This window comes from Diorhabda carinulata, chromosome 5, assembly GCF_026250575.1.
Source record: "Diorhabda carinulata isolate Delta chromosome 5, icDioCari1.1, whole genome shotgun sequence".
Taxonomy (NCBI): domain Eukaryota; kingdom Metazoa; phylum Arthropoda; class Insecta; order Coleoptera; family Chrysomelidae; genus Diorhabda; species Diorhabda carinulata.
In genome coordinates, this window is record NC_079464.1 from 3,900,046 (window position 1) to 3,912,829 (window position 12,784).

Genomic DNA, 12,784 nt, shown 5'->3' on the forward strand with positions numbered 1-12,784 from the left:
TCAAAATAATCGATTGTTCATGAATGAAACAGCAAATCGTTCGCGCGCAGATCGTCTAGAAGGATTTTCGATGTGTACATATGTCCTGATTGTTCTCGATCGTCAATTCCTTCATTTCCTGCACACTATAGGTGACCACGAACGTTTCCATTCTCAAAATAATCGATTGTTCATGAATGAAACAGCAAATCGTTCGCGCGCAGATCGTCTAGAAGGATTTTCGATGTGTACATATGTCCTGATTGTTCTCGATCGTCAATTCCTTCATTTCCTGCACACTATAGGTGACCACGAACGTTTCCATTCTCAAAATAATCGATTGTTCATGAATGAAACAGCAAATCGTTCGCGCGCAGATCGTCTAGAAGGATTTTCGATGTGTACATATGTCCTGATTGTTCTCGATCGTCAATTACTTCATTTCCTGCACACTATAGGTGACCACGAACGTTTCCATTCTCAAAATAATCGATTGTTCATGAATGAAACAGCAAATCGTTCGCTCGCAGATCGTCTAGAAGGATTTTCGATGTGTACATATGTCCTGATTGTTCTCGATCGTCAATTCCTTCATTTCCTGCACACTATAGGTGACCACGAACGTTTCCATTCTCAAAATAATCGATTGTTCATGAATGAAACAGCAAATCGTTCGCTCGCAGATCGTCTAGAAGGATTTTCGATGTGTACATATGTCCTGATTGTTCTCGATCGTCAATTACTTCATTTCCTGCACACTATAGGTGACCATGAACGTTTCCATTCTCAAAATAATCGATTATCCATGAATGGAATAGCAAATCGTTCGCGCGCAGATCGTCTAGAAGGATTTTCGATGTGTACATATGTCCTGATTGTTCTCGATCGTCAATTACTTCATTTCCTGCACACTATAGGTGACCACGAACGTTTCCATTCTCAAAATAATCGATTGTTCATGAATGAAACAGCAAATCGTTCGCTCGCAGATCGTCTAGAAGGATTTTCGATGTGTACATATGTCCTGATTGTTCTCGATCGTCAATTACTTCATTTTTTGCACACTATAGGTGACCACGAACGTTTCCATTCTCAAAATAATCGATTGTTCATGAATGAAACAGCAAATCGTTCGCGCGCAGATCGTCTAGAAGGATTTTCGATGTGTACATATGTCCTGATTGTTCTCGATCGTCAATTACTTCATTTCCTGCACACTATAGGTGACCACGAACGTTTCCATTCTCAAAATAATCGATTGTTCATGAATGAAACAGCAAATCGTTCGCTCGCAGATCGTCTAGAAGGATTTTCGATGTGTACATATGTCCTGATTGTTCTCGATCGTCAATTACTTCATTTCTCGCACACTATAGGTGACCACGAACGTTTCCATTCTCAAAATAATCGATTATCCATGAATGGAACAGCAAATCGTTCGCTCGCCGATCGTCTAGAAGGATTTTCGATGTGTACATATGTCGTGATTGTTCTCGATCGTCAATTACTTCATTTTTTGCACACTATAGGTGACCACGAACGTTTCCATTCTCAAAATAATCGATTGTTCATGAATGAAACAGCAAATCGTTCGCTCGCAGATCGTCTAGAAGGATTTTCGATGTGTACATATGTCCTGATTGTTCTCGATCGACAATTACTTCATTTCCTGCACACTATAGGTGACCAAGAACGTTTCCATTCTCACAATAATCGATTATCCATGAATGGAATAGCAAATCGTTCGCGCGCAGATCGTCTAGAAGGATTTTCGATGTGTACATATGTCCTGATTGTTCTCGATCGTCAATTACTTCATTTCCTGCACACTATAGGTGACCACGAACGTTTCCATTCTCAAAATAATCGATTGTTCATGAATGAAACAGCAAATCGTTCGCTCGCAGATCGTCTAGAAGGATTTTCGATGTGTACATATGTCCTGACTGTTCTCGATCGTCAATTACTTCATTTCCTGCACACTATAGGTGACCATGAACGTTTCCATTCTCAAAATAATCGATTGTTCATGAATGAAACAGCAAATCGTTCGCTCGCAGATCGTCTAGAAGGATTTTCGATGTGTACATATGTCCTGATTGTTCTCGATCGTCAATTACTTCATTTTTTGCACACTATAGGTGACCACGAACGTTTCCATTCTCAACATAATCGATTGTTCATGAATGAAACAGCAAATCGTTCGCTCGCAGATCGTCTAGAAGGATTTTCGATGTGTACATATGTCGTGATTGTTCTCGATCGTCAATTACTTCATTTTTTGCACACTATAGGTGACCACGAACGTTTCCATTCTCAAAATAATCGATTATCCATGAATGGAATAGCAAATCGTTCGCGCGCAGATCGTCTAGAAGGATTTTCGATGTGTACATATGTCCTGATTGTTCTCGATCGTCAATTACTTCATTTCCTGCACACTATAGGTGACCACGAACGTTTCCATTCTCAAAATAATCGATTGTTCATGAATGAAACAGCAAATCGTTCGCTCGCAGATCGTCTAGAAGGATTTTCGATGTGTACATATGTCCTGATTGTTCTCGATCGTCAATTACTTCATTTTTTGCACACTATAGGTGACCACGAACGTTTCCATTCTCAAAATAATCGATTGTTCATGAATGAAACAGCAAATCGTTCGCTCGCAGATCGTCTAGAAGGATTTTCGATGTGTACATATGTCCTGACTGTTCTCGATCGTCAATTACTTCATTTCCTGCACACTATAGGTGACCATGAACGTTTCCATTCTCAAAATAATCGATTATCCATGAATGGAATAGCAAATCGTTCGCTCGCAGATCGTCTAGAAGGATTTTCGATGTGTACATATGTCCTGATTGTTCTCGATCGTCAATTACTTCATTTCCTGCACACTATAGGTGACCACGAACGTTTCCATTCTCAAAATAATCGATTGTTCATGAATGAAACAGCAAATCGTTCGCGCGCAGATCGTCTAGAAGGATTTTCGATGTGTACATATGTCCTGATTGTTCTCGATCGTCAATTACTTCATTTTTTGCACACTATAGGTGACCACGAACGTTTCCATTCTCAAAATAATCGATTGTTCATGAATGAAACAGCAAATCGTTCGCTCGCAGATCGTCTAGAAGGATTTTCGATGTGTACATATGTCCTGACTGTTCTCGATCGTCAATTACTTCATTTCCTGCACACTATAGGTGACCATGAACGTTTCCATTCTCAAAATAATCGATTATCCATGAATGGAATAGCAAATCGTTCGCGCGCAGATCGTCTAGAAGGATTTTTTATGTGTACAAATGCCCCGATAACGCTTTCTTATCCTCTCGATGGTTACGAACGTTCTGGAATGTTAATGACGTCATTTCCCGCACACTATAGTTCATGGATGTTTCCACTATCAAAAATCGATTCCGAATCGGGCACGAACCAGCAAGTGCGATATTGAAACGTTTCCTGAACGCAAATTGAGTTTCGATTATCGAAGAATAATTAAACGCGACCACCGCATTGTTGCCACCTTTCCAACGCAACATTGATCAACGTTTTAACCAATCAAGTAAAAGAAGAAGAAAAAAATATAGAATAAGAAAAAAAATATAGTTTCGATTAGAGAAACGATAGTATAGAAGATAACGGTAAAGATAAGAAAAAGATCTTGAGAAACATCAATTTTTATATTAAAAAAATATTTTTTCAACCAAAAAAAAAAGAAGACGAAATATGTATATATAAAACTACGAAAAAATAGTTATTTAATCATCATCTATCGATACTATAGATTCATAGTATACTAAGTATTGCAATAATTTAGAAAAAGAAAATTCGTCGACTTTAAACGAAATTCCTAACCTCAAAAATGTGACGCAACTACGGACGCGTTCCACAGTCTCTATAAAAATGATCCGATCGGAGATCGGTTTAGCTCGGTGGCGGCGCCGGCGTAAACTGCGAACAACTTTCTACGTTTTCCGGCCAATCGCATACGTTCTGATCGGGATTGAAAACTAGATTCGCCGGACATGGCATATGGTGTTTCCGTTCGCCTTCGCACATGTAGTACATCTTGCAATCGGCTTTGTCCGGATGGTAACTTATGTGGCCTTCTTCTTCTTCGCAAGTCACTTCGTTAGCTGAAAATCGGGCGTATAATTCGAATTTAGGTAATACGAAAATTTATAGATGATTTTATGTTTTTTTTTTGATAGATCGTCGTGGTTTTAGATCTTTTTTGATAGAAAATTAGTTTTAAAAAAGAAAGAATCTTAAAATAGACTCGAATTATGAAAAAAAATCGTGTAATAGTATATTGAAGATTTTTTAATAAATAGATTGACCTCGTACATAATTATCGTTATAAGTTGATACGAGGTTTATAGAAAAATGCAAAGTGGAGTAACAAACTTTAAAGACAAAATACAGGATGATCTACTTGAAAATTATAAAGCAGCAATTTCTGTAAATTTATGTAAATATTGAAATAAAAATTATACAGGGTGATCACCTTGAAAATATTGTAAAATAGTCAATTAATATCTGCAAATTTGAGAGAATACAATGGGCGGTTGATATTTTTTTAAATTATACGGGGTGATTCAAGTTGAAATATTAACAAACATATACAAATTAGACAAATAAATTCACTGGAACATTTTAAATAAAAAATAACAAATCAGCAAAATGACTAGTAAGAATTTGGACAAAAAATGCTGGAAATAATAAAGACCAGTGATACAGGGTGATTCAACTAGAAATATTGTAAAATTATATGAAATATGAAATAATTTCTGAGAATCTCTAAAAAAGCTTAAAAACACTTGGCTACAATAAACAATCACATTTTCAAAGTGAAAATATTTAGAAAAAATATAAATTAGACAAGAAATTCCACAAATTTTCGGGAAAAAATTATAAATTGACAAAATAAATTCTGATAATTGAAAATTTCATAAAGAAGTCGAAAAATATTCAAATTCTAATACTATGGATCTAAGATACGGGGTGATTCAATTGGAAAGATTGTAAAATTATATGAAATATGAAATAATTTCTGAAAATCTCTAAAAAAGCTTAAAAACACTTGGCTACAATAAACAATCACATTTTCAAAGTGAAAATATTTAGAAAAAATATAAATTAGACAAGAAATTCCACAAATTTTCGGGAAAAAACTATAAATTGACAAAATAAATTCTGATAATTGAAAATTTCATAAAGAAGTCGAAAAATATTCAAATTCTAATACTATGGATCTAAGATACGGGGTGATTCAATTGGAAAGATTGTAAAATTATATGAAATATGAAATAATTTCTGAAAATCTCTAAAAAAGCTTAAAAACACTTGGCTACAATAAACAATCACATTTTCAAAGTGAAAATATTTAGAAAAAATATAAATTAGACAAGAAATTCCACAAATTTTCGGGAAAAAACTATAAATTGACAAAATAAATTCTGATAATTGAAAATTTCATAAAGAAGTCGAAAAATATTCAAATTCTAATACTATGGATCTAACATACAGGGTGATTCAACTAGAAATATTGTAAAATTATATGAAATATGAAATAATTTCTGAGAATCTCTAAAAAAGCTTAAAAACACTTGGCTACAATAAACAATCACATTTTCAAAGTGAAAATATTTAAAAAAAATATAAATTAGACAAGAAATTCCACAAATTTTCGGGAAAAAACTATAAATTGACAAAATAAATTCTGATAATTGAAAATTTCATAAAGAAGTCGAAAAATATTCAAATTCTAATACTATGGATCTAACATACAGGGTGATTCAACTAGAAATATTGTAAAATTATATGAAATATGAAATAATTTCTGAGAATCTCTAAAAAAGCTTAAAAACACTTGGCTACAATAAACAATCACATTTTCAAAGTGAAAATATTTAAAAAAAATATAAATTAGACAAGAAATTCCACAAATTTTCGGGAAAAAACTATAAATTGACAAAATAAATTCTGATAATTGAAAATTTCATAAAGAAGTCGAAAAATATTCAAATTCTAATACTATGGATCTAACATACAGGGTGATTCAACTAGAAATATTGTAAAATTATATGAAATATGAAATAATTTCTGAGAATCTCTAAAAAAGCTTAAAAACACTTGGCTACAATAAACAATCACATTTTCAAAGTGAAAATATTTAAAAAAAATATAAATTAGACAAGAAATTCCACAAATTTTCGGGAAAAAACTATAAATTGACAAAATAAATTCTGATAATTGAAAATTTCATAAAGAAGTCGAAAAATATTCAAATTCTAATACTATGGATCTAACATACAGGGTGATTCAACTAGAAATATTGTAAAATTATATGAAATATGAAATAATTTCTGAGAATCTCGACAAAGGCTTAAAAATCAAAGACTACAATGTACCATTGGTATTTTTTTAAGTATATGGGGTGGTTCAATTAAAAATATAAAAAAAATTAGATAGAAAATTCCTATAAATTTTAAAATTTGTTAAAAAATTTTAGTTAAAAATTATTATTGTTATTTTTCCGAATATACGGGGCAATTCACTTAAAAAAAGTGACGTAAATAAATGCGAAAAAGTCAAATAATTGATAAATTATAATTTTTACAAATATACAGGGTGATTTGAGTGAAATTAGATAAAAAATAGTATAAACTAGACAGAAATTTTTGTAAATTTCCAAATATGTTAGATTTTTTTATCAATTATACAGGGTATCCACTCGAAAATGATGCGAAAAAAATTGGATATGAGCCAAATAATTTTTATAAATTTCCACATTGTTAAAAAAATTATTGCCACAATAGACTATCGATACTTTTTTGATTATATTGGGTGTAGAAATCGTTACGAATTTCGGCAACAATTTCCCAAAATCTATAATAAAATACAGGGTGTTTAACAAAAAAAAAATCAACTTTTTCATGACACAATGATAAGAATAAATCGTTTTTAGTATAACGTCACTAAATTTAAAAAAAAAATCGGTAAAACGTACACTTGGAAAAAAAAATTAAATACAAAACTGAAAAAAAAAGATAAAAAAAAATTTTTTTTTATATATATATAACACTCACGATTTTTGGTCGTATACTGTCCAGAAGCGACTACAGTCTCGTACGGACCGCTATATTCCAATTTAACTTTATACCCCTCGAGCTCCTGCCTCATAGCATTCAATAAAGGAAACTTGTCCCCCCCGCACGTTCCCCTAAAATCATCCATATCCACAGACCAAATCATGATACCACCGAAACCTTCTTCCTTCAACCACGCCATCTAACGACCGAAAAAATAAAAAATAAAAAAGAAACGAACCGATATTTGAAATTATCCACCGCTTGAATGATAATACCTTAGTTTTCAAACTCCTCTCGTCGTCGAATCCGACCCACTGGTTCTCCCTGTATGCGAACGGTACTTGTTGCTCGTTATCCCAAACCAAGGTGACGTTGTCTTGGTGCAAAAAGTCGCAAATCTCGTAGTAGCTCATGAAACCCGCTTCCGAAGTGTATTTCCCGGGGGTACCGCCCCCGCTCGCCGGCGCTCCTATATCGAACTGCGTCGCATTCACCAATTCGAAGCTCCTCCCGTACGTCGGCATGCCGATCATCAATTTCTCCTTCGGCGCTCCCTGTTTCACCCATTCCCTCGCCGAATAGTCCTTCAAAGAAATTCATTAGAAATCCGGAAGTTGCGCCGCCGATTCGCGTATACTCACGACTGTCAATTTTTTCTGGTACTTGGAAGCGCTTTCTAATGGAAATAGCGGCGCGTTGTGCCCTACCGTTCTCTCCCATTGGCCGTGAAAATCGTACGTCATGACGTTGATGAAATCTAGATATTTGGATATTTCCGGGACGTCGTAGCCAGCCGCGATCGCTTCGAATGATGCCGGTACGGCGGCGGTGAGCAACAATCTCGGTTGGCCGCTACTTTTTGCTTCTCCTAAAAATATCCGTCGACTCAGAGTTCCTTTAACACTCTAAAGACAGCATTGAAATGATGCGATTGACGTTTAGAGTCGGAAAAACTTTGAGGTTATGACACTAACGGAACGGAAGAATATAAAAAAGAAGAGAGAAATCTTGAAATAAGGTTAGATAGGTTTAAAAAAGAAGAACGTAAAAATGTAGAAAGAAAGTTGGATTGATTGAAAAGAATGCAAAATAGAAGAAGAAAATCTTGAATTTGAGGTTAGTGTAGTTTAGAAGAGCTGAACGTAAAAAAGAAGAAGAAAATCATTGAAATGATGCGATTGACGTTTAGAGTCGGACAAATTTTGAGGTTATGACACTAACGGAATGGAAAAATGTAAAAAAGAAGAGAGAAATCTTGAAATAAGGTTAGATAGGTTTAAAAAAGAAGAACGTAAAAATGTAGAAAGAAAGTTGGATTGATTGAAAAGAATGCAAAATAGAAGAAGAAAATCTTGAATTTGAGGTTAGTGTAGTTTAGAAGAGCTGAACGTAAAAAAGAAGAAGAATATCATTGAAATGATGCGATTGACGTTTAGAGTCGGACAAATTTTGAGGTTATGACACTAACGGAATGGAAAAATGTAAAAAAGAAGAGAGAAATCTTGAAATAAGGTTAGATAGGTTTAAAAAAGAAGAACGTAAAAATGTAGAAAGAAAGTTGGATTGATTGAAAAGAATGCAAAATAGAAGAAGAAAATCTTGAATTTGAGGTTAGTGTAGTTTAGAAGAGCTGAACGTAAAAAAGAAGAAGAAAATCATTGAAATGATGCGATTGACGTTTAGAGTCGGAAAAACTTTGAGGTTATGACACTAACGGGACGGAAGAATATAAAAAAGAAGAGAGAAATCTTGAAATAAGGTTAGATAGGTTGAAAAAAGAGAAGAACATAAAAAAGTAGAAAGAAAGTTGGATTGAATGAAAAGAACAAGAAAAAAGAAATTTCAAATTAAGGTTGGGTTACTCCGAAAAAAGAGAACGTAAAATAGAAGAAGAAAATCATTGAAATGATGCGATCGACGTTTAGAGTCGGACAAATTTTGAGGTTATGACACTAACGGAACGAAAGAATATTAAAAAAAGTGAAATCTTGAAATAAGGTTAGATAGGTTTAAAAAAGAAGAACGTAAAAATGTAGAAATAAAGTTGGATTGATTGAAAAGAATGCAAAATAGAAGAAGAAAATCTTGAATTTGAGGTTAGTGTAGTTTAGAAGAGCTGAACGTAAAAAATAAGAAAGAAACTTATAGATTTAGGTTAGTTTAAAAGAAAAGAATTTGAAAAAAGAAGAAAGTAAGTTGTATGGAAAAGAAGAAGGTGTAAATGAAGAAAAAAATTTTAAATTAAGGTTAGTTAGCTCAAATGAGAAGAACATAAAAAAGAAGAAATCTTGAATTAGAATTAGGTTAGTCCGAAAGAGAAGAGCGTGAAAAAGAAGAAAAGAAATATGAATCAAAGTTATGTTAGTTTAAAAGAGAAGAATTTAAAAAAAAAAGTTAAAAAGAAAAAAATAGAAAAAGTTTTGAATTAGGTTAGTTCGAAAGAGGAGGTCAAAAAAGAAGAAATGTTGAATTCGATTTAGGTTAGTCCGAAAAAGAAGAATTTAAAAAAACAAGAAAGTTTAACAGAAAAAAAAAACGTAAAAAAGTAGAAAAAGATTTTAAATTAGGATTGGATTAGATTAAAAGAGAAGAATTCAAAAAAAAAGAAGAAAAAAATATTTACTTAGAGGTTAGTTAGTTTAGAATAGAAGAACGTGAAAAAGAAGAAAGGAATCTTTAATCACAAATAGGTTAGTTTAAAGGAGCAGAACATAAAAACTTGTAATCAGAGTTGAGTTAGTTTAAAAGAAAAGATTATAAAAAAGAAGATAGTTCAAGGGAAAAAACGTAAAAAAAAAGAAATCTCCAATTAGAGTTAGGTTAAAAAAAGAGAAGAACGTAAAAAAGAAGAAAAAAAGTTGGATTGAAAGAAAGAAACGTGAAAACGAAGAAGAAAATATTTAATTAGAGATTGGTTATTTTAGAAAACAACAATGTAAAAAAGAAGAGTGATAGATGGATTACAAGAAAAGAAGATAAATGAAAAAACAAAGGAATCTCCTAATAGTATTAGGTTAGATTAGAAGAGCAGAAAATAGAAAAGAAGATATTTTGAAAAAGAATAAAGTTATTAGAGAAAAATTGGGAAAAGAAGAAAGAAATTTCGAAAAGTTGTAAGGTTAAGTCACAAAAAAATAATTTAAAAAAGAAGAAAGATATCTTGACTTGGGTAAGGTTGAATTGTAGAAATGTAGAAAATAAAAAAGAAGAGAGAAAAATTAAGGTCGAAGATAAAGTAGAAAAGAAGAAAGAAAAAACAAAATAATGTTAAGTTAGGTTAGAAAAAAATGAATAATATCAACGAAAGATTTATTAACTTAGTTCAGAAAAAAAAGTATGAGAAATAAAAAAAAAATAAATAAAGAGTTGAAAATACGAAAAAGAAGTAAATAACCTTGTTATAAAATCAAATTAGGTAACGCCAAGTGAGGTTAGGTGAATTTAGGTTAGGTTAAATGAGGTTAGGCGGATTTAGGTTATGTAAGGTTAAGAGAGGTAAAGTTAATTGAGATTAGGTGAAAGAAAACATCAGATTTTAGAAAAATATGAACAGAGATTTGAAAAAATATAATTATAAAGGATCATTTTCGGGTATTTATGAGACCATCGATATCCACCAAATGGTAAAATGATTCATTTCATCAAGGAATGAAAACTTACCCTCGAAAGCTACACGTAACTCTTTCAATAAATTAGCGTAGGCAATCCTATCGTCTGCTCCTCTAGGATATTCCCAATCGACATCCAAACCATTAAATTTATATTCCCTAAGGAATTCGATTGCGTCGTAAACGAATTGATTCATTCTAAATACGTTTCCCGTTAATTCTTTAAAGGGCGTCGACCCAAACGCCCAACCGCCAATCGCCAAAAGTACCTAGACAGTCATCATTTCGAAAAAACAACATTTTATATATATATAAAAAAATATTTTCGCGAACTTGATATGATATATCGAAGACATGTTGTATATTACAAAAAATAATTTTCTCTCAATCGACATAAAATAATTAAAAACACTGAAAAAATACTTTGATCGTGATTTTTTTTGGGTTTCTTTCTTTCTGAAATTTATAAAAACAGATTTTTCCAAAAATTACTCTTTTATATCGATTACAGGTACCTGTAATAAGTTACCAAAAAAGTTAAACAAAATAAAATTCTTTTATATCGATTACTAAAATAGATACCTGTAATAAATTACCGACATAATTCTACGAAATTCCGTATCATAAAAGGCGGCGCTTTGACGAAATCGATATTTGTTTCGCGTTTAACCGATAGATGTCGACAACGTCATAATAATTCATTTTCTATGAAGAGAAATTTTTAAATTTATTTAATATATTGGCGATTTAATTGAAAATTGAATATTGTCGTGATTTTTTTTGGGTTTCTTTCTTTCTGAAATTTATAAAAACAGATTTTTCCATAAATTATTTTTTTATATCGATTACAGGTACCTGTAATAAGTTACCAACAAAGTCAAACAAAATAAAATTTTGTTATATCGATTACTAAGATAGATACCTGTAATAAATTACCGACATAGTTATAAAAAATAAAATTCTGTTATATCGATTACTAAGATCATAAAAGAGGGCGCTTCGACGAAATCGATATTTGTTTCGCGTTTAACCGATAGATGTCGACAACGTCATAATAATTCATTTTCTTTGAAGAGAAATTTTTAAATTTATTTGATATATTGGCGATTTAATTGAAAATTGAATATTGTCGTGATTTTTTTTTGGTTTCTTTCTTTCTGAAATTTATAAAAACAGATTTTTCCATAAATTACTCTTTTATATCGATTACAGGTACCTGTAATAAGTTACCAAAAAAGTTAAACAAAATAAAATTCTTTTATATCGATTACTAAAATAGATACCTGTAATAAATTACCGACATAGTTATAAAAAATAAAATTCTGTTATATCGATTACTAAGATCATAAAAGGGGGCGCTTCGACGAAATCGATATTTGTTTCGCGTTTAACCGATAGATGTCGACAACGTCATAATAATTCATTTTCTATGAAGAGAAATTTTTAAATTTATTTGATATATTGGCGATTTAATTGAAAATTGAATATTGTCGTGAGTTTTTTTTTTCGAAATTTTCTAAATAAACATCAAAAAATGAAAATATACCTTCAATTCCGGATTTTTATTTCTCAATTCAATAACTCGTTCGTACATTTCCGGATCCTTATTATTCGCTTCTGCTAATTTATGATCTTGCAACGTCGCAAAAGCGTAAACTATATGAGTGCACAGGGCCGGATTTACGTCTTCGGGCGTGAATTTACCAGAACCGGGTCGCTTGTACGACCAATTGGTCATATAACAAAATATCTGTGGTTTTCGCACTGAAAATAATTTAAATTTCGAATATTTTTACTAAAAAAAAAATATACAGTTGGCACCTTTTTTATTTATTTTTTCTCTTTTGGCTAGAGCTTCAGTAGCGGCGGTTTTTTTCCCCGACGGTTTCCTAACGCGTTTAAGTACTTCGGATACGGATATTTTGATCGGTTTCGGTTTTTCTTCGTCTACGTTTTCTTCGACATCTTCATCGTCGTCTGTCGGTCCCGCTATCTTTTGCCAATCAACATCTTTCGCGTCTTTACCTCTAGAAATACCCCTAAGTTCCTCCCTGTCGACCACACAAAAAAAAAACGAAATTTATCATCACG

The 12,784-nt window shown here is 32.2% G+C and overlaps 1 protein-coding gene across 1 annotated transcript in view; it reads right to left on the reverse strand.

The window, feature by feature from the left end:
* Positions 1-2,784: 2,784 nt before the first annotated feature.
* The window catches only part of LOC130894096 (probable chitinase 10), a 61,110-nt gene continuing 51,110 nt past the window's right edge, over positions 2,785-12,784 (reverse strand). The window contains exons 7-13 of the mRNA XM_057800674.1: positions 12,515-12,744; positions 12,240-12,457; positions 10,746-10,962; positions 7,727-7,953; positions 7,361-7,669; positions 7,083-7,284; positions 2,785-4,127 (exon numbers count right to left, since the gene is read on the reverse strand). Coding sequence (XP_057656657.1) covers positions 3,916-4,127; positions 7,083-7,284; positions 7,361-7,669; positions 7,727-7,953; positions 10,746-10,962; positions 12,240-12,457; positions 12,515-12,744 — 1,615 coding nt within the window. The 3' untranslated portion in view covers positions 2,785-3,915. The remainder of the gene's footprint in view (positions 4,128-7,082; positions 7,285-7,360; positions 7,670-7,726; positions 7,954-10,745; positions 10,963-12,239; positions 12,458-12,514; positions 12,745-12,784) is intronic.